The 21589-nt window shown below is 41.4% G+C and overlaps 1 protein-coding gene across 2 annotated transcripts in view; it reads left to right on the top strand.

The window, feature by feature from the left end:
* The first annotated feature begins 1637 nt into the window (after nucleotides 1-1637).
* The window catches only part of FGF10 (fibroblast growth factor 10), a 67497-nt gene continuing 47545 nt past the window's right edge, over nucleotides 1638-21589 (top strand). The window contains exons 1-3 of one of the 2 annotated variants that reach the window (XM_054186641.1): nucleotides 1638-1737; nucleotides 1839-1913; nucleotides 2009-2572. In XM_054186641.1, coding sequence (XP_054042616.1) covers nucleotides 2236-2572 — 337 coding nt within the window. In that variant the 5' untranslated portion in view covers nucleotides 1638-1737; nucleotides 1839-1913; nucleotides 2009-2235. The other variant, XM_054186640.1, reaches the window with a different exon arrangement.

The raw sequence follows: 21589 nt of genomic DNA on the forward strand, positions 1-21589 counted from the left end.
AGGCAGTTTTCCATTGCATTCCACTGATCTGCATTATTAAACTGCCTCTATTTCAAAAAAGTTCTAGGTTTACATATTGAGCTACTCACTGTCTTTCTGTACTGCTTCACTTCTCTGCTACTCCATTCTCTTAGCGAATGTTCCACCTACTTGCATTCCAAAACAGTTATTTTACAATACTAAATACTGAACCAAAATTTAATTTCTTGCATGCTGCCCATATCCTGTCAGTCCCTGATCCCTCATTCTGGTGTTAAAAGACAGTACATCATATGGAAGATGCCTGTTAATTACTGGGAAAGTTGACAGTTCAGTGATGAGCTAGAAATATGAATCTGTCATAACATTCAGTATGTGAAATGACAAATCCATTCAGAGAGATGGAATCAAAGGAAAAACCAACTACATACACCCCTCCCGGAAAATAATAGCTTGAAAAATCACTTTAAAATAGCCTTGAAAATGGAAAATTTGTTTCTTTCTGGCAAAGGAAACTGCATTAGTTTAAGAAAAAGAAAAAAAAAAAACACCAGCAAAATATTCAGACAGATTTTATGGGGAAACCTTTGCAATCCCAATAAAGCCCCTTTTGCTTTGAAGTCAGACGCGTGATTCAGTAAATGACTCATGTTAGCAATTAGAAAATGGTCATTTAGGGCCCTGATTTCTTTTGAGACAAGGAGGGTGAGGGTGGGGAAAGAGGCACAATAAATCTTGAGAGGCTTAAAAGGAAGAGCAGGCTAAAGTGTGAACTTTTTATTTCAGCAACGGAAGCGAGAAATCAGTGATTCATTAAAGGAGGGAGAAAGACCTCCATGGAAGCTGGCAAAGAAGAAGGAAAAGGAGCTAATTATGTCTCTTCCCTTCTTACTCTCTCTGACCACCATATAATCTGCTTTTCCAGGGTCTGCCTGTAGTATATACTTTTTTCCAACCTCTCCACTCAAACCCTCCTCCAGCGGGGGGGAGGGGGAGATCTAGCAGGCAACAAGCTCCAGGTGGCTTTCTCAAGCACTTCACTGCCAAAAAAATAAAATCAAATCCTCCGCTAGAAAACAAGTTTCTTTTTTTTTTTTTTTGGTTGGGGGGTGGTGGTGAAGGGGGAGTGAAGCCTCCCTACAGGGGATTGGTTCAGCCTGGAAGACAGGGAAATTAGTAAAGCATGAGGCTCCAAGCCATGCTGGTGGCCGGCTCTCGTAGGAGAAGAACGCTTTAGGAGCAATTAGCAGCGAGCCGAAGGCGGCGGCTGCTGCTGCCGCCGCAGCCCGGGAGGAAGCAAGGGCAGCTCCCGAGGCCCCCTCCGCAGCAGGCACCGCTCGCTCCCGCTGCAGAAGGGTTTCAGATGTCCCACCGCCGCTTGACCCCCTGCAAATAAGGGTTGACCACCAGAGGCACATCCCACCTCTGACTTGTAATCGCTGACATTTAGGCTACAGCTTCCAACCTGTTTACAACCAAAGGGGGAGGGAAAGGAAGGGAAGTGGGGGGAGACAAGTTGGGATTTTTCCCTCTCTCTCTTTCTTGGTCTCTCTCTCTCGTTGGATTTTTTTTTTTTTTTTAAATACTGTTCTGGAGAATTCAAAGCAAAACAAAGAAACTGCCTCCTCTGGGGTTGTCAGTGAGAAAGGACGAGTTGTGCAACTGGTTGGGGATTTGCAAAAAGGCAAGGGGGTGGGGATCAGAAGAAGGTGCAAAGCCACAAAGTGTGAGTGCGTGCGTGTGTGTGTGTGTAAAGGGGTATGTGTGAAAAATCCCTTACAGCACCCCTTTCCGCTGGTTATTATTTATTTTTGTTGTTGTTGTTGTTGTTGTTCACTTTGCTGTCATCTATTTTTCAGACCTTTCTGCATCTAAGATGGTGAAGAAAGGAGTGAGGAAGAGAACAAAATAACTACTGGGAAGTCTCAAACCAGGTTGGGGAGTGTGTGTGTATGTGGTGGGGGGTGGGGTGGGGAAGAGAAAAAGGAAAGAGGATTAACCACAGCAACCCCCCCAAAAAACCCAACAGCTCTTTTTTCTGAGGGAGGACTCGAAGGATTAAAAGGCAGCAACTTCTGAGGCGATTTGTCCCCTGAGTTATGGATGTTGGTGCACTTACTTCAGGCCAGATCAGAGCTCAGAGGGATCTAACCAGAAGCAGCAACCACCGGCTCTCCACTTGCCTTTTACCGGGTTTTACCCTTCCAGTATGTTTCATTTGATAAGACATTTTCCAGCGCCCAGAGTTTCAGTACAATGTGCAAATGGATACTGACAAATGGTGCCTCAGCCTTTTCCCACCTGCCTTGTTGCTGCTTGCTGCTGCTCTTCTTGGTGTCTTCTGTGCCTGTCACCTGCCATGACCTCGGCCAGGACATGCTGTCCCCGGAGGCCACCAACTCTTCTTCTTCATCATCCTCCTCCTTCCCCTCGTCCTTCTCCTCTCCTTCCAGTGCGGGGAGACACGTGCGGAGCTACAATCACCTCCAAGGAGACGTGCGCAAGAGGAAGCTCTACTCTTACAACAAGTACTTTCTCAAGATCGAGAAGAACGGCAAGGTCAGCGGCACCAAGAAGGAGAACTGCCCCTTCAGTAAGTACCGCTCTGCCGCCGCGATGCCGGGCAGCGGCTGCCGGTCCCCTCCCCTCCCCGAGCGCCCCGGCGGCGGCGGCGGCCCCGCTCCCGCCGCGCCCGAGCCCCCTCGCCGGGGAGGGAAGGGGAAGGTGGCGCCTCGGCGGGGAGGGGGCGCGGGGCAGAGGTGGGGTGGGCTCCTCCGGGACGCCGCTCCCCGCCAGCCCCTATCCGCGCATCTCTCCGGTTACTACATTTGTTTTGCAAACGGAGCACAGTTTGTTTCTTTGCCTGGCAGAAAAGCAAATTAGAAAGATTTGTAAGGATGTGGCGCGGAGCGTGTGCGTGGGGGGGCATTGTCTCCCGAATCTGAAAATCATTATCCCCTGTCATTAAAGTGCCTTGACGAGAACGCTGTATGGAAACAATGCATCGATTTCCCCCGCGCACACACACGCACGCACACACAAGAGCTGTCTGCTCCTCGCTCCCTCCTCCCCGAGCCCGGAACAAGGGCAGAGGCGGTGGGGGGGGTGTTTCTCTCCTTTTATCCCCTTTTCCCGGGTGTGCTCCTTGCCGCGGGGGTGCCCAGCAGCCGGCGGTGAGGCGATGCCGGTGCCCGCCGCGTCCCGGGCGTGCGCCCCGCCGCTGCCGGGCGGCAGCGCCGCTGCACCGCTACCCGCTCCATTGTCAACATCTGGGGCTGGCTTCGCACGGACCTCACACGCATTTCATTGTCGTGTTTTTTATTTATTTTTTTTTTTAAAAGAAATTATTTCAAAGTAAAAGTCATATGGCGGTTTCCATGGCTGTAGTTTCGAGCTTTTCTGTAGTACTAATTAGGCTGTTACTAACAGCATGCTTCTGGTAATGCATTTTTGGCTGTCAGTGCTGGAAACGTAACCTTTATTCGGTTTTCCTGCCTGTGCAATCTCAAATTGAAGTAACTGTAGTAAATCACAATATATTGCATTGTAACTCTTAAGTGACTGCATCCCGCTATAGTAGCATGCTGCGAAAGTAAGCTCTGTTATGCAAGCGTTGGAGGAAATTCTCTGACTTGCTTCGCTGGTGGAGAACCACGTTTTGGTTCTTGGGTTGTTTTACGTAAATCCAGATAAACCTGGGGATAAATCCTCTGTTAAATTAAAACAACTTAAAGCGACTTAAGTAGATCCCTTGATAGCTAATGTGTAAAATGTGGAGTGGTTCAGCAAACAATTCAGCTGTATTTCTGTTAAACACCCATAACATTAGCTTACAAACAGGGAGGAGAGGGCTGCTGCATCATATGTCACTACTTCACTTGCTCCACCTTGCAACTTCATACTTCATCATTGAGCTTAATGTTTGTAAAAGCTTTAGATGTCAAAGCAGCTGAATCTTACCACCTCTGTTTCTGTATTTCATAGAAAGCCAAACTCTTGAAAAACAGAGCTATGATGAAGGCTTCATTTGATGAATTTGTGTGGAATCAGGTCCTACCACTGTATTTCTTAGATTATTTTAATTTGTGGAGGAGGACAGCATAATTTCCCCAAAATGGGATTCTGAAAGCTTTGTGTGCATCTCTGAGCACACCAGCCATTCTGTGTAGGACATTGGTGCCGAGAAGGCTGTAAGGGCCCAGTCTGACAACAGTGTACTCAGAGAAGTAAGTACTCATCCGAGCAGTCCCACTTAGCCAGCAGAGCTGTTCCGTGAGTAAAGTTGCACGCCTGCATGAGCTTCTCCTAGATTTTGCCAAGAAGAGGTAGAATACACTGAAATGCACACATACATCTTTCTACTCTTTCAGTCGACATGCAAGAACACCCCCCTGCAACTATAGGGTGTGATTCTTTTTTCCTAGTTTTCCAGTGAGTGCATCAGAAAGGGAATTGGCATTCTTGGTAATGTCATGGTTATTGTCACATCTGCAGAGTATCTACTGAAAAAGAGGAGAATGTAATTTTTTTCATATAAAAGCAAAACAATGCCTTTATTATACATAGCTGTATCCTGTCCTTCAAGTTTTATGTGCAGTGAAGAAAGTTCTCCCATCGTTTTAGAACTTGCAGCTTGCTAACAGCACTTACATCAGTCAGACGTACTGTACAACATCTTTAAATACAAAACAATTAGGATCTTGTTAGCAGAAGATCAAGTCAAACAGTTGTATATTCTTCTTGAATAGTCATTATAATTTGCAGTGTGAAATTGTGTTTTCTGTAAAAGTGCATAGTCTGAGATGATTTGAGACTATATTTACTGTGCCTTTATTTCAAGGCTGTCTGTGTAGCAACATGTTGCAAGAGATTCACAAAATCTACGCTTCTCATAACCTCATGTGTAGCTGTGCCATCATAATGCTGCCGCAATCCCCCAGTGGACTGATTGCATGCAAGTATACGGTATCTTTAGAACAGTCTGAAATACGTACTCACATGTGAATAGATTTCTGCCATGCGTAAAGACTTAGCCAGCCAGCCCACTAAATTGTAGCCTGTTTAACATTAAAGGATATTTAATCTCTTAATATAAGTTCCTCTTTCAAAACCATGCATTCTAAAACAAATAATAATGACTATTGACACACAAGGCTTTGAAATATTCTAATTTGAAGGCTAATTGTCTTTTTCTCATATGCTAATGTTTAAAATTCATTTATGCTGCAGTAAAGCCTTATCTATAGGGCTGTAAGATTGTGATATGTTGTGTAATTAGACAACAGCTTTCGTGGCTGGTTGCCAACTAAGCACTGTCAAGTAAGAAGAACAGTTGGAGAAAGTCAGAATAAACATTCAGAAAACAGAATTTAGTGTCCAGCCTTTAAATGGCTCAAGCAGCATAGATTTGCTCTGTAAATATTGTGTAGAGTGTGCTAAATTAAAACTCACTCTGGGAGATGTTTTCCAACTTGATTGCTTGGAACTATTCCATCAGCCTTTCTCTACCTGTAGGGTAATGGGAACAGAGGTGACTTCTGACTGCTCTGACAGGAGGCTGGGGGAACTTGCATCATTTGGTATAGCTGGAGGGTGTCTGTCACTAGTAAGGACACTTTTAGGTTTTGTTTGTTTGTTCCTTACATCTGGAAGTTGGTCCTCAAAGTGCAACTACTACGCAGTCCCACAGCACCACAGCTGTGAAGTCCCTTGCCCGCTGTTCTTGATGGCGCCATTCACATGCATGAATAAGGAGAGCTAAACTGCTTTCTGGTGACTGAAGTACTTGCTGGGGGAGTGGGAGGGAGGATAATCAAAAAGCCTCCAAAGAGCAATTACAAAAGCTTTCAATATAACCTGAGATTTGGGATGACCAAGAGGAGATAATTTCATATATTAAAATGGAGAGGTAACTGCATGTATGCAGTTTCTGACTTTACTTGCACACAGAAAGTTTTACTGAAGATGGTGAAACTCTTTGGGTTTAATGGGTGACATGCATTGGGCTACATGATATATGATAAACTGGTTCAGGAAAACTTGAACGTATTTTCGAGTGCTATACTGTATTCAGTTGACTTTTGAGGCAACGGTTAATAGTGCTGTAAAGCACACAGAGTTTAAATTTACAGGACAGATCTTAGTAGCAGAAGAATGGTAACACAATATGTGATGCTTAATTAGCAGCAACTAACCTGCAGTCTGCGGAGAGAGTTCTGCCTGAGTCACGCCGTTATTTAGGTACGTGTTTAGGGAGTGGAGTTTCTGTCACCGAGCCTGGATATTAGTGGGAAGAATTGCTGGAGCGAATCCTGCAGGCTTTGGACCAAGCAGTGCTATTCAAAACCTACGGTAGGTGGCGGCACAGCCACTGTCTGGTGTCACTTCTGCTCGACATAGGTGGACAAGAAGGGGCTGGATCCTCAGCTGTACGAGCTAATTTAATTCAGCTCAAGCAAAGTTAAAAGGCTCACACCAGCTGGAAGGCTATCAATTGGCCTTCTTAGCATCCAAAGTGGGTTAATCCAAACCGTGCAACAGCACTACAATTGCAGGGAAAGAGTGTTCGTTGGGGAACCTAGCATGAAATAATTAGCTACTTCTCATGAACTAACCTATTCTAGGCTTTTCCCCTGGGTATGGAATTATCTTTTATAAATAACTTCAGGATCTGCAGAAGTCCCTTTGGTTTGCTTTAGTTAGTGGGATCAGATTAGCAACATAGTGACTAATAGCAGAAAGTTTTCAGCCTCATTCTGTAGGCCAAAAGATTGTAAACAAACAGTCTAATTACTAGGAATTCTGAACATTAGCGTTTTAAGGGTGTGCACTTAAAACATGACATATAAATACAGATTTGTACTATATATTGGGTTATATACATAAAAATAGCATTAAACGTGGGTTGATTAAGTATACTCGGTTTGATACTCAGTTTCCTGATTATACCTCAATTGTAATAAAGTCATAAAACTTGATAGGTACCTTAACATCATCTCTAAAGCTCAAACCAGAACAGAATACTTGGTAAAATATATTCTTTTGCCACTGAACATTTTTTAAGCTAGCTGGTTGGGGTTATCAACTCCTCATGAGTTGATGTTTGTAAATTAATGTGAGAACTTTTCTCTGTTTCTCTGAAGACTGATTAACAGGCATATGAGTTTTGTTGGTTTACTCTCCATAGAGATCTGGTTTATTTTTTCACCTATCAAAAAGACTTAAAATAGGAAATAATACTGTTTTAGTGAGGTAATTTGAAACTTAGGTTCTTTAATATGAAATGTATAAGTTCTTATGGAGATCATTTCTCACTTTAAGTCTTTTTTTTTTTTTCCTTCTTCTCTGCAGAACTCAGTTACATAATTTATAACCATCTGTATACAACCTTAGGCACTTAGGATTTATGAATGTGGAAAGAATTGTACTATTTAACATCTACATGACACTCTCCTGTTACCCTTACTGCATTCCTGCCTTGTGGACCCTCCGTGCCGATGCTGTAGCCCTGTCATAAATCTGTTCAAAATATACAGTTGTAAGAAGACTTTTTGTCTTCATAAATCTAACTTATAGCCACTTGCAAAGAAAGAAAGAGTTAGGGGCAATTGGAAGTTTGTTCTTCTTAAAACCTCAGAAGAAAGAAACCAAAGGGCATGCAGGCTCGTAGATGCCGTGCTGCTCTATTAGTGGAAGGGTTCTCAGGTAGTGGCTCGGTCAAAGCTTCCCTTGAAGAGCGCGTTAGCTGAGTGAGCACTATAGAATGTGCTTACACTTCTGAAACATCTTGGATGCATTCACTTGTAGGATAAGATCCTCTGTTTTGAAATAAGGCATTTTAAGATGACTTTCAGATGTCTTTGAGCTGTGTGTGTGAATAGGGGCCTTTTCACTTCAAATGGGAGTCAGATCAGATCCTGCAATAGGGGAGTTTTCATTTATTCCACACAGCCTTTCATTTTGGGAAAGGAAAAACCCTTCTATGCGCAAATCTTGCTAATCTGCTGTTGTAAGTTGAAAATAGCAGGTACCTGTATGAACATAAGGCAACATCTTCTGTCATGGTGAGATTCCTGAGTTTTTCTCTGTCCAAGTAATATCATTGCACAAGGAAGGTTCTAAATAGGGAAAAAAAAAATCTTTGTAAACAGTTTTGTATTTTTGGTCTTAAGTTTATTATTTGGGATGATAGAAATAGTGCCAGCAAAGCAGAGAAATTATTCGGTCAAGTCAGGATTTGTTATATTGCTCCCTTCATGACCTGTTCTCGTTTGTTTTCTCAGTTTTCTGAAGAGCTTTCTGAACCAAACTCTTACAGTCCCTTCTTCCCCATAATAGCACCAAGTTGAAGTTTCAGTTTGCACATTTTGAACACTTGTACTGTTGGTTGCAGTCTCCATAAAACACTGAACTACCTTATCCTAGTATTCTGGGATTTATCATCTAATGACGTCTTTGCCAATTTGAACAGCACAAATAGTTTGAATATTTATCAGTACAGCAACCAATGTCAACTTGATGAGACTGCATGGTAAAGTAACCTTTGCTTGTTTTGGGCTATGAAAACCAAATTATCAGTTGAGAAATGGAGGACGCATTTAGTTAACATCAGCACATGTATATTTCTCAATCGGTAGGTATACTAGTACTGATAGTCTTACTGTATGTACTTATCAAACAAATTCTCCTTCTTTTGCTTTGACAATTTATTTTGATGCAATATTTTATTAAGTTGCAGCCTTTCATTGCTCATATGCTTTGAACACAGAAAAATAGTCAGGGGTACTTGCAACCATTAGTTCTGTTAACTAGAAAGATCGTTTCCTATCTGTATTTATTGCTTCTGTTTCTAGTGCCAATTTGTTGTAAAATATCACTGTTAGTTACAACACAGTACAAAGGAGACAGGAAACACTGTTATGTGACGTTTTGAAAAGTCAGCCTGGGCAAACTCTTTGTGTTTATGGAGAAATTAAAATCTTCAAGGGTAGGCGTGAGGAGGAAGCGGGTTAATCTTTAATCACTGAATGGATATTAAAACTGAATTCATTAGCTGAGTGGATTATTAAAACTGATTATGCTACTTCATGAATACAGTGCAACAAATGGAAGTTGCAGGGGAAAGAAATGGTTCTAAGTGAGCCAGGTCACACGCTAAATAATGGCTTTAAAGGCACTCTTTGTTTTTAAATTAGGTCACTTGTGCTCTTTCTTTGAACATTCAGTTCTAATTGCAACAGTAAATCAAAGAATACACTCAAAGTAGATTCCCATGTAAGGTGGACAACTGGACAGTGCCTTTTTACTGCTACTAACACGTGCATCCAATTACTGAGTTGATATACTCACAGTGTCAGCTGTAAAGCATTCCCCTATTTTATAGTTAGACTAAAGAATTATTAGCCTGTCCCCTTTCACATTTACCTCTAAATAATCTGTCAGTAGTGTATATCTTCTACAGTTAAAGAGGAATTTTCACACACATTGAAGCTGACTTTCAGGAAAAAAGAAATGTTGAAACTGCACCAAAAAGCTTCATTCCTTTTCTCCCTACCCCCTTCCATAATTTCTGGTGTTGTGCAAGACAGGAAAAAGCTATGGATACTAGAAACATAAATGCTCATGAATTTTATATAAAAAAATAAAGATCAGATCTTTCATAAACCTTGATCTAGTAAAGCAATATGATGCTTATGCCTTTCATGGTGGAAAACGTATGTGAAGGACGATAAATTTAGTTGTTTTTTGCAGTTCCTGGCTCCTCTTTCTACATGGGGAGCAGAAGTGAAAATAGGGGCCCTGAGGAGTCTAATTGCTCTTCCTTTTTCTGCCACTGGTATTAAAGGTTGAAACATTGCATAGAATAAAGGCAATATAAGTTTTCTTTTTGGTTTCTGATGCACATCTGTGCAGCTGTAGTCAGTGTGTGTGGGAGTTGGGGAGGGAACATTGAAGCATTTTGGAAGCATTCAGGATGTTGTTTAATTGGAATTAAGGCATGGTGCTAAGTGGAGGCTGAGCATAAATCAATGATTTTGTGCCCGCATTAGAGGAAGGGGCTGGGAAGTGTGACGAGTGCCAGAGCAACCCTGGAAAGGATGACAAGAAAGAAATAGGGGCAGCATGTGTCGTGAGGGGGAGCATGACTTACCCTTTTGGCAGCTGTGGACCATCAGTGATGTTGAATTGTCCTGTCTCATCTCACTGCATCATCGGTTTGCTCAGAGCCTGAACATGTGAAGCCGTTAAGGTGCCTGTTGAATTTGTCTAAAACCGTGTAATCAGCATGGGAACATAAACTCTTCCCACTCCCAATTTCATTGTGTGTTCTTTGACCCTATTCTATGGATACTAACTGGTACCTGCTCTGGGATTCTCTTCTTCATGTTACCCTCTTCGAGAGGATTGATAACCTGCTTTATTCCTAATGTCAAGTAGAAAGGTGGGTGAACTTACCTTTGGAAGTAATGAGCTATTTAAAGCAGCCACAAGCAAACCTGTGTTACAGAAGAAAAAAGTTGGGGTTTTGGTTGGTTGGTTTTTCTTCGATTTTTCACTATGCTAGTATCATCCACAACATTTTTTATGAGAAGCATAAACTCGAAGGACATCAAGATATCTTAAATTTCTAAGTGTTTTAATCTTTTGAGGGTGGAATAGGGTATTTTTATGACTGTTGTTTAGTGTTATCAAATATGTCATACATTGTAAGCTTATTTTTAAGATGGGAAGTAGTTATATAGCTACAAGTCCATATGTTCAGTAACTGTTACTACAGTGACAAGGGAACATATGCTTTAGAATAGGGATAGGATGATTGTGTTTAATATGAAGTGGATTTGATAAGACTGAAGTTTTAGTGCCTTCTTTTCATACATTTACAGATATTTTAGGAGATGCTAAAGCTCCTGATATTCACTGAGACAGCCTTTTGACTTCAACAGAACAAAGATTGATCTCTGTGTATTTCCTAGATAGTTATTTCTTCCTGCCAGGTTTTCCTGGAGGTAAACATTAAAAGCGTAAACCATGTCAATCTGGAAGTACCTCTCTTATCCACATGAAGCATCTTGCACCTGTGGCACCTGTCCCATGCAGGCAAGGAGGCTAATGAAAACCTTCTCCTGAACTGTAACCTTAGCTGACTTCGCTGTGTCCTTCTCCCCTGTCTCAGGGGAAGCAGAGCAGTGCTCTGGACCACGTTCTGATGACAGGACACTTTTCCTTTGTCAAAACATTCGTGCTAATAACTGCAATACATAAACTGTGTGCTCACTGAGGTCCATAACTGCAAACCTAATGTTAATATGAAAAGAAGCAGCAGAACAAGTCTAGAGCTAACCATGTGAGCTGAGTTGTGGCCACTTTTTGTTACTCTGCTTCAAGTACTAGGCCTGGTTGCTCAGCTGGTTTTTCAGATGCTGAAAAGATAACCTCCTCCCATAAAAGATACATGTGTGGTTTTGGTGCTACCCTTACTGGCTAGCTGGCTCAACAGTAGGTAATTTGGCTGAAGGGCCGGGCTAAGGCATCACTGTGTGTAAACTGGAGCAGAAAGTCAGTACAAGGTGAGTTTCACCCAGGTGTTCTGATGTACAACTGGACATCCAAACTACTGCAAACTCTTTAAATTATCGCTTTACCTGGTTCTGACAGAAATAGCTTGGAAAGTGAGTAGCATGTAAGAAATAGAAGGAAATTATTATTGTTTCAGCATCTTACAGGTGAAGATGCTGGATGAAGGCACATGTTGTGCAAGTACGCTGATTATTATGAAGAGTAACATCTACTGTCATGTCTGTCAGCTTTTATCCACAGACCAGCATCATCTCTGCTTCCAAGCACCAATGAGCACACACAACAGCAATGACTCACTTCTTAAGGCAATGCATAATTTCAACATCCTAAGCAGCTAAAAAAAAAAAAATTACTAAGGTTAGCACTGGGAGGTGCAAATTATGCCCTTTCTGGGGCCCACAAGTGGTTTCAATTCAAGCAGTTTTGCTGCTTCCCTTGGGTTTTGCTTTGTGGTCAGCCCTAGTCCCAGGCCAAGGGGGACAGAGGGAGATGCTGAAACCATGCAGACTTGCAATTCTATCCATCCTGTCAATGATGATGTTTCCCATTGCCAACATACAGTGGGAGATACTGCAGGACAGGGAGAGGGGGACAGTACTAACAAGAATCTCTGCTTGAAGTACTATTTAGAGAAATGGACCGTTTCTCTCACAACCTCATGTGCCTGAATAACCTGAGGAGTGGTAACTGGAACCCAGTCTGGAACCTGGTTCCAGTGGTAACTGGAACCCATGGCATTTAGACTATGTAACACCTATATATTACTTAGTTATTCCTTGGTACTTCGTTTTCTCATATGGCATAAACCAGTCAAGAGCAGTGACTACCAATTGCTTAAAAGCTGATTATAATTCTGTATTGAGGAGCTACAAAATTGAACCCACTGACATCACTAAAAACGTTTTAAGATCACTGTATGGAAGACATAGAAAGATTACTATTAGTAAATGCAGTGTGCAAAATACCTTACTGTAGGGCTTTGGGTGAGGAAATGTGTTTCAGTTGGATGTTATACCTCAGAGGACTGCTACTCCGTCAAGGTTGCAACTAAATTGGTTGGGAAATAAAAGGTCCAACAACAGCTTTCTTTGTAGAACAGTTTGTGGGTTTTTTGAATTTCAGAAAGATTGTTAATGTCCACAATGGATTTATTATCTTTTTTATCAAAACAAGACTGAAATGCACGGTATAATGTTGTGGGATTGTGGGAAACTAAAGGCTCATGTCCTTAACCATGTGCTGTGAAGATACCCTGGGCATGAAGGGGACTGGGGGGCTTCTTCTGAGTTCCCTGTTCTTTTCCTACTGATGATCAAGCAACGCAGAGGAGGAATCTGCTTAGAGAGAGGGAAGAAGACTGAACAATTTGTCAGAATTTGTCAGGAACTAAACTTTGAGTATAGGGACTCCCATAAAGTGTAAGGTATTATGAAATATCAGGTCCTATATATGTTTGTTATCCACTGTATCCCAACATTTATAAATGTATTTGACTCTAATCTCTCTTCAGTTCTTTGCTGCTTATAAAATGAGGATAGTAATACTTCCTACATAAGCAAGGGTGTTATGAAAACAAATTATTTGTGAAACACACCAGTAACATTGTGATGAGTGCCAGGAAAAAAAAAACACCCAGAGGGTAATCATTCTCTTTTTGCAGAAAGGTTTGGATATAAGGAATAGCAAGGGCAGTTTTGTCCTCTTATGGAACAAGAAAGAGTAGGCTGCTTCATAACTCTAGCAGACTTTGGTGTTTGCCTTTTGACTAGAAAAAATCTAAGATTCCCCAGAAAAAAAAAAATTCTATCGCCTCTCTTGCAAGCTCTCTGTCAAGATTACTCAACAAATTTATTGCATAGCATAATGGTAAATTTAACGGCAAAATAGCTCCTAACCAAGTAGCATGGGTGCAAATTGGATCTATCCTGTCAAGCTAAGCTCTAGGTCTGGTTGTGCTGCATGAACATTATAGTCATGAGTGATGTCAAAATTTATTTTGCATTACAGATATGAACATTAGGATGTTTCAGCTCAAGGATCTATAGAATTTCCATGACTAAAGGATTAAAATATAATTGCAATTTCGCTCTCTTCTCTTTACTGTCAGGCCTATCAGTCAAAGAAATTTGAGCATGATCTCCACCTAAAATTTATTGTAGTTGGCTCTATTATATATTTTTGGGACTGACTTAATTTCCCTGAAATGCTGTCTATGTGTTGGAGTTAAGCTACTGGAATTATTTGTTTGGTTTTTATTTCTTTTCCTACCATTTTTTTTTTATTATTGATACTTCCCCTTTAGTGCCACAGACATTATTCTTTCAGTTTAATTTATTACAGTTACTTTTACATGTCACAACTTCTGTTTGAAATGACAGCCATCCAAGTTAAAGTCTTTTCAACTTTAGTGAAAACACATATAATGAGGCTGACACTTGGCTCATGTGGTATTAATCTGGTCTCTTGGTCATTTCTTCTGTCTCCTGCTGCAGTCTGCTCTCAAAAAGATGTATCTGCAGCTGGGGAGTACATAAGATTAACTTCCGCCTCTCTGTGGCTTCTTGCCTCAGACCACACACCAAATAATTCCTCAAAGCATTATCCAGATTTGCTCAAAATTCACCATGCTTGCTTTATTCCTTCAGTTCTGCCACACATGCATTTGTGGACTCTGCTTGCAGCTGATTCTGCTTATGAAGCAGGAAACATTTTGCAAAGATGAGGATTGGGAGACAAACACTATTGTAAAATACCTATAATTTTTCTGTGGAACTCTTCCCTTTTTGGTTTTGCTGATTTTATAAATGTACACAGTAGACCATAAAGGTCAGCAAGATGTAACCTTTTCATTTTCAACCCAGGGCATAACAAAGACTGAAGTAGCTTTTCAGTACACACTGCATGATAGTAACTCCAGTGTCCAAAGTGCAATTGAAAAAAAAAAAAGCAAATCACAGTGACTATATTTAGGAAGATCTTTAGTGCTGTCTGTCTGAACTATTAAATTCAACAATGCTACAAACAAATGCGGCTGTGCAGATGGAGGAAGTGTTAGTTATCCAGAGACGTCCAAACCTTAACCACAGTTTAAAATCCTTGAAGATGTGAGGAGTACCAGTACACATGCTCGCACACCAATGCAGACTCAAGAAGTATCTGTAATGATGAGCAGCAAAACCAATATGTAAAAACGTCTAACTGCTAACTGCTTTCTGTTACCTTGTGCTTAATATAAGAAGTTATAACTGAGGTTACCAGACACTTCTCATTGAGTCCATAATGGGGTTGGGAACATAATTTTGATGTTTGAATAAACTTCAGTTTGGCATTTTCTAATATTCGTATTGTTGGTTTTTCAACTAAACATTTTTTTTCATGGTAGTTCCAGAATCTTTCTGCTTTTCACAGTAGCCAGTCATAAAAATATGCATATATATATATCTTCATTCATAGATGTGTTTTGTGTGCCAAGCTATGGAAGTTCTACATGCAAACTCCTGTTACACATCTACACACAATGCTAGAGTAGATTGCATGATGAAACAACTAATATACTGCATAAGATGAAGGTTCCAAAGAATCTGTAAGGGCCACAACTGAAGAGCGTACTTACATTTTCAGGTATAAACCTTGTGCAGCTATTCTTCTGAACACCTCTGAGAGATCACTCTACTGAGCTTACAACGTAAAAGCTCTCATCATGTGAAACAATTTGAGAATAAGTAGAAATCTGTGTCATTATTGTGGTATTTGGATACATTACAATAATGTCTTCAGGAGGACCATAGCATATGCTTTGCCTAGCAAAGGATGACAAATGTGAAGGGACTTCTAGATATCTAATAATAATTTCAGAATTTACTCAGTTAAAGTAGTCATCTCATTCCTCTGTTCCAATAAATACCCTGCTAATGAGTCCTAGTTAACATGACCTTGTAGCAGAGTTTTTTGCTACTGACTTTTTAACTTTTTTTTTTTTTGCATTTCCTATACAAATGGTAGATTTGTTTTCTGATTTTGAAGGAGAGCTGACACTCACAAGTCATATGTCACAAGACACTAAAAGTGTCAAAATCTTACAGCAGGCCCTTGGTGGCTTGTTAATCTCTCTTTCTCCCCCCCCCCACTCCTTTTTTAAAGGAAACAGACTAATTCACTTAAATATAATGAGAGCCATGCTTGCCATAGCCTACTTTTTAAACAGTGTCAGCTCAAGTAAGATCTGTCTTATTTCTTCACCTCCTTTTCTTGGCTCCAACAATTAAACACAAAGCTGAAAAATACAGGGTTTTATGGCAACAGCTATTTCATATGTCAAATGAGAAATGGAGGCTGCTGTTTTCCTAACAGAAAAATATACAAGTGTTAGGGCAGGGAAGTTTTCTTTTGTGCCCCCCTTCTAAATTCTCATCAACAATACGCAAAAGATAAACCTCTATGTTAGGTAGGGAGACCAGATGTATGTTTAACCTCTTGTTCTCATATTTATAATTAGCTTCCATCAGGAACAAAAAGTTAAAATATCTCTAAACAAAAATAACTGACACGTTGAAGTGAACTTTTCAAGGGAATAAGAACTCTTTAGAAAAAGACAGTATTACAGAGTCCTGTGTTAGGCCAAGAGACTGTTTTTTTGTAGTGATACATCTATACTAGGAACAATAACTCCATGTTTACTTTTGATAAGTAGTGGCAGAAAGTGTGTTGAGTTGCAGCAAAAATTCTCATGTTAAAGAAAATGTAGAAATACCATTCTACAGATCTTATGTTTGCTATTCAATGTTAGACTTTTTCATCTCTACAGACAATACCTAACCAAATCTTGAAATACGGTTGTGTTATTTTTCCCTTCTCCAGAGATGGGGACTAAGGCAGAGAGTTTAAAGACCAGGATTTTCTCTCTTTTATCTTTATTGAAGCTTATTCCACCATAAATCTCTGGATTGATGATTCTACTCTGTTCCTTATTTTGTGTTCACAATAGAAAGGGTGATATCCCTGTTCCTAATAAAAATGGTAATTGAAGCATAAAGTGTGATAGTGTTTATATTGTATAGCAGAGTATGTCTCCAACATAGACGTACATGTATGACAGATTCAATGACAACTTTAATGCTAGTTAAAGATACATAAAGTAGAAGAAAAGTCTACAGAAGTGATTGAAAAGACACAACTGGCAATTCTGTCTAAAGATAGAGGTATTGGAAAGTGTCTTGTCTTGGTAAAAATGCACACCAGCCAGTGTAGTCAAGAAAATTGGCAATGTTTGAGAATGATTTGTTCTTAATGAGCAAAGCTAGGAGCTGCTGGTAACTCATAAGCTATCATTTGGAAGAGTCTGGGAAATAAGTTTGGTTTATCATGAAAGATAAATGTTTTAAGTATAAGATAAATGTATTCACTACAGATACCAGATGGAGGGAGTCTGTCCTTTTGGAAGTGCACAGTCTGTAAATCAGCAGATTTTGCTCATGGATTCTAAATTCATAATTTTAATTGCTTCCTTCTCATATCATTAAGCTTTTACGGATAAATTAGTGTTAGGAGACATTTAAGTGAAGAAAAGGTATTCTTCCAGGAAGAAAAGAAAATTTCCTACAGAAAGGCAGGAGAAAGAGGTCTGGCAATGAAAAAATGAAAATACTATTACAATCAGGGAATCATTACCAGAATTGAGTAGAGGAGAAGCACTCCATCAACTTGTTTTACCTTCTCTGCTGGAGGTTGCTAAATCTCACCAACTGATGTTAGCATTCCATACTTTGCCTCATGCAAAATCACACCTCTTAGCTTTATTGGCTTAAATACAAGATTTCTGCCATGCTAGCTGATATTATCTAAAGCAAGAGTACACTGGAGTGTTTGGAGAGCAGCTAAGGTCCATCTGGGGAAATCACATAAAGACTGGCTGGTATAGACCTTTTTTTTCCTTTAATCATGATTCATAAGAGGAAAGTTTTAGAAGGAAAAAAATTAGAGGGAGTGTTAAAAGGAGAGACATTTGATATAAAATCATCAAAATCATTTAGACTTTGAACAGAGATGATGGAGTTTTGACCCTGTACCTAAGTGTAGCAGTCCAGGATCTCAGTTATGCATTCCTCGTATTTCTCTGAAATTGTCAATGTAAATTAACCAATTTATTCACACCATGATTTCAATTTCTATGAAGAGTATCATTTCAGCACTTTATAAAAGTAATGATACCACCTCAGAACCTAGTCCAGGAGAAAATACCAGTTGATTTTGTGGGTTGTACCAAGCCTGGAAAAAGTTGCAGATGTCAGCTTTACAGAAGACTGAAATAGCCAAAGGAAAAGCTCAGCTGTGGGATAAAAAGGAAAAGGAAATTAAAAAAGAATTCTTTGTGCTGCAAGCTGCAGTGGGGAGGCAGGAGCACTTGAATTCACACAATAAGCTCCTCATCTTTTGTGCCCTGCATCTACCTTAGAAACTCTGTCTTCTCCTTATCTGCATAAATTTCAAAAGTAAAACGCTAATATTGAAACAATTCTTGCTGGATAGCTTCAGCAGACAATTTCTGTGGAACAGCAGTCTGTGTGCTGTATCAATGGCATCTTTACTACACTTCCAGAACACTCTGCCATGCATGAGATGGGCACTTCCAGGTGGCCTCTTCCACCTACAAACATCCTGTCTTTGACCGTTTGAGAGCTGTAGGTAGGTGGGGAGTGGTTTGTGGCTCTTGGCCTGGAACAGGGAAGTTCTACAAAGCCATGTGATATGTAACCAGTGAACTTATGGTACCAAAAAAAAAATCTCTATGCATCTTTCTCTGGCTGCTTCTTTTAACATCAACTTTTGGTGGGTCACTTCAAAGTGATCAGGCAGGCCTTGTGTCCCAGGGTCAGGAAGCAGCCAGCATTGCTGTGTGGTTTACAGTGACTGGGGAGTTCTGCTGCATGTACAGCCTCACCATGGCCATTTTTTACTCTTGGTCTGTCTGTGTCCATTAATTAAACCTGTGTCAAGTCACAGGAAAGCAGAATGAAGGAAAACCTCCTGGGAAGGCTGATAGCCCCTGTTGTCACCAGTGCTTGTCATATAAATTTGTTCAGAAGTTTATCAAGTTCATTTAACACCAAGTAGGTTTGCTTACCATACTCCTTAGCTGAAGGCTGTTCCACAATCTCACTCCTGTAAGGGATATAAATAATTCTTATTTTCAAACAAAAAACCTTCATAATCAGTGCTGCTCTTCCTGCTCTTTTGCCCCAGTAGCGTCCTTCACTGCTCCCACAGCTTTTCTTCTTTAGAGTCCACCACTACAACATACAAGCCAGAGGCAGCTATATTCTCTCCTGTTTTGGTTTTTTTTTTTTGCTTCTGCTGAGGTTCATATGCCAAGTTCATTGCTAAACAGAAAACAGCATACTGAGACACAGCCTGCCATCGTCCTGACGGGTCTGGACATGAGGCAACGTAGTTATATCACATAGGCTAATAAGCTATGCATCTTGGTGGAGCATATTAGTTCCTGTGTGGCACCATGAAAATGTAGCTGTCTTGCTTTCCAAAGCCAAGTTTAATAGGTTTTCTGGGGTAGTTTAATTTAAAGTATTTCTTGTGGGTCTCCTGGTTGGTTCTGTGTAGACATGCCCTTTTGTTGTAAGATAATACTTTCACTGGTGCCAGGTTTTCATAGAATCACAGCAAACCAGGTTGGAAGGAACCTCAAGGATCATCTGGTCCAACCTTTCTTGGCAAAAGCACGGTCTAGACGAGATTGCCCAGCAGCCTGTCCAGCTGAGTCTTAAAGGTGTTCAATGCTGGGGATTCCACCGCTTCCCCTGGGGAGATTATTCCAATGGCCGATTGTTCTCATTGTGAAAAGTTTTCCTCTTGTGCCCAATCAGAATATCCCCAGGAGTGACTTGTACCCATTACCTCTCATCTTCTCCATGTGACTCCTTGTAAAAAGGGAGTCTCCATCTTCTTTGTAGCCACCCTTTAAAGACTGGAACATGGTGATAAGGTCTCCCCTAAGCCTTCTTTTCTCAAGGCTGAATGAACCCAGCTTTCTCAGCCTTTCCTCATACAGCAGGCTTTCCTGTCCTGTCATCATCTTTGTGGCCCTTCTCTGGACCCTCTCCAGCCTGTCCACATCTTTTTTGCATAGTGGGGACCAAAATGAATACAGTGTTCCAGGTATGGCACTGAGTAGAGTGGGATAATGACTTTATCTCTGCTGGTGATGCCCTTGTGTTGATGCAACTCAGCATCCTGTTGGCTTTCTTTGCCGCTGTAGCACACTGTTCACTTGTACTGAGCTTCTCATCCACCAGCATCCCCAGGTCCCTTTCCACAGAGCTGCTCCCCAGCCAGGTAGATTGCAGCCTGTGCTGCACTCCTGGATTCCCAGGTGCAAGACCTTACATGCTTGTCCTTGATGAACCTCATGAGGTTCTTCTTAGCCCACCCATCCAGCCTATCCAGGTCTTTCTGCAGGGTGAGTCTCCCTTCCAAAGTGTCCACTTCCCCACTCGTTTTGGTATCATCAACAGACTGCACCAGGGTACACTTGATCCCATCATCCAGATCACTTATGAAGATATTAAACAGCGTTGGGCTCAGTATCGATCCCCGGGGGAGCCCACTTGTGACAGGTCGCCAGCTTGGAAAGGAGCTGTTTACCACCCCCCTCTGGGTGCGGCCTGTCAGCCAGTTCCCCACCCGCTGCACAGACCACTTGTCTAGACCCTAACGCATCAGTTTCTCTAGGAGGAGGCTGTGGGGAAGCGTATCGAAAGGCTTGGAGAAATTCAGGTGAACCATGTCCACTGCTTGCCCCACATCAACCAAGCAGGTTGTTACTTTGTTGTAGAAGGTGGTCAGATTTGTCAAGCATGATTTGCCCTTGGTAAATCCGTGCTGGCTTTTCCCCAATCACATGCTTCATTTGACTTGTGATAGCTCCAGGAGGAGTTGTTCCATATTTTTCCCAAGGACTGATGTAAGGCAGATGAGCCTGTAGTCTCCTGGATCCTCCTTCAAGCCCTTCTTGTAGATGGGGGTGATACTAGCCTTCTTCCAGTCTTCTGGGACATCCCCCAACCTCCATGACTACTCAAAGACTATGGAGAGCGGCCTTGCAATGACATCAGCCAGCTTTCTTAACACCCTTGGGTGAATATTGTCAGGGCCTATAGATTTGTAGGGGTCCATCTCCTGTAATAGTTGACACACCAACTCTTCCTTCAGTGACGGCGGATCTGTGTTTGCATCAACCTGGATTGTTGCTCCCGAGGCCTGGGGCCCAACAGTGCTGGTTAAGACAGAGGTGAAGAAGGTGCCGAGAACCTCTGCCTTTTCAGCGTTATTGGTGACTAATTCACCTCTCCTGCTTAACAGCGGGTCAGTATTTTCCTTCTGTTTCTGCTTGTTGTTTACGTACCTGAAGAATGCTTTCTTGTAGTTTTTGACATCTCTGGCCAATTTCAATTTGAGCTGAGCTTTAGCTTTTCTAACTGCATCTCTGCACACCCAGCAGTGCCCTTGTACTTCTCAATGGGTGTTCATCTGCTTTTCCATCTCTGGTACACACTTCTTTTGGTTTTGATCAGACTCAGAAGCTTGCAGTTAAACCAAAGGGGGTCTCTTGCTCCACCTACTTCCCTCATCTTTAATGAGGATGAACTGTTCTTGTGCTTCCAGGAGAATGTTCTTTGAAAACTTCCATCACTCACTAACTCCTTTATCCTCCATGGGAGCTTCCCATGGAATCCCTGACAACTGAGCTCTGAGCAAGCTGAAGTTTGCTCTTCTGAAATCTAAAACCTTTGTCTTAGTACTAACCTTCACTGTGCTCAGCAGGATCCCAAACTCCACAATATTGAGATCACTGCAGCCAAGGCTACCACTTAACCAAGATACTACACAGCAGGTTTTCTTGGTTTTTGAGTTGCGATTCCAGCAGTGCCTCATTCCTGGTTGGCATTTGTATGAGGAAGCAGTCCTCCACACAGTCCAGGAACTTGATGGATGACTGGATGTCTTAAACCAGAATTGCGCA

The sequence above is a fragment of the Rissa tridactyla genome, chromosome Z, assembly GCF_028500815.1.
Source record: "Rissa tridactyla isolate bRisTri1 chromosome Z, bRisTri1.patW.cur.20221130, whole genome shotgun sequence".
NCBI classification, from domain to species: domain Eukaryota; kingdom Metazoa; phylum Chordata; class Aves; order Charadriiformes; family Laridae; genus Rissa; species Rissa tridactyla.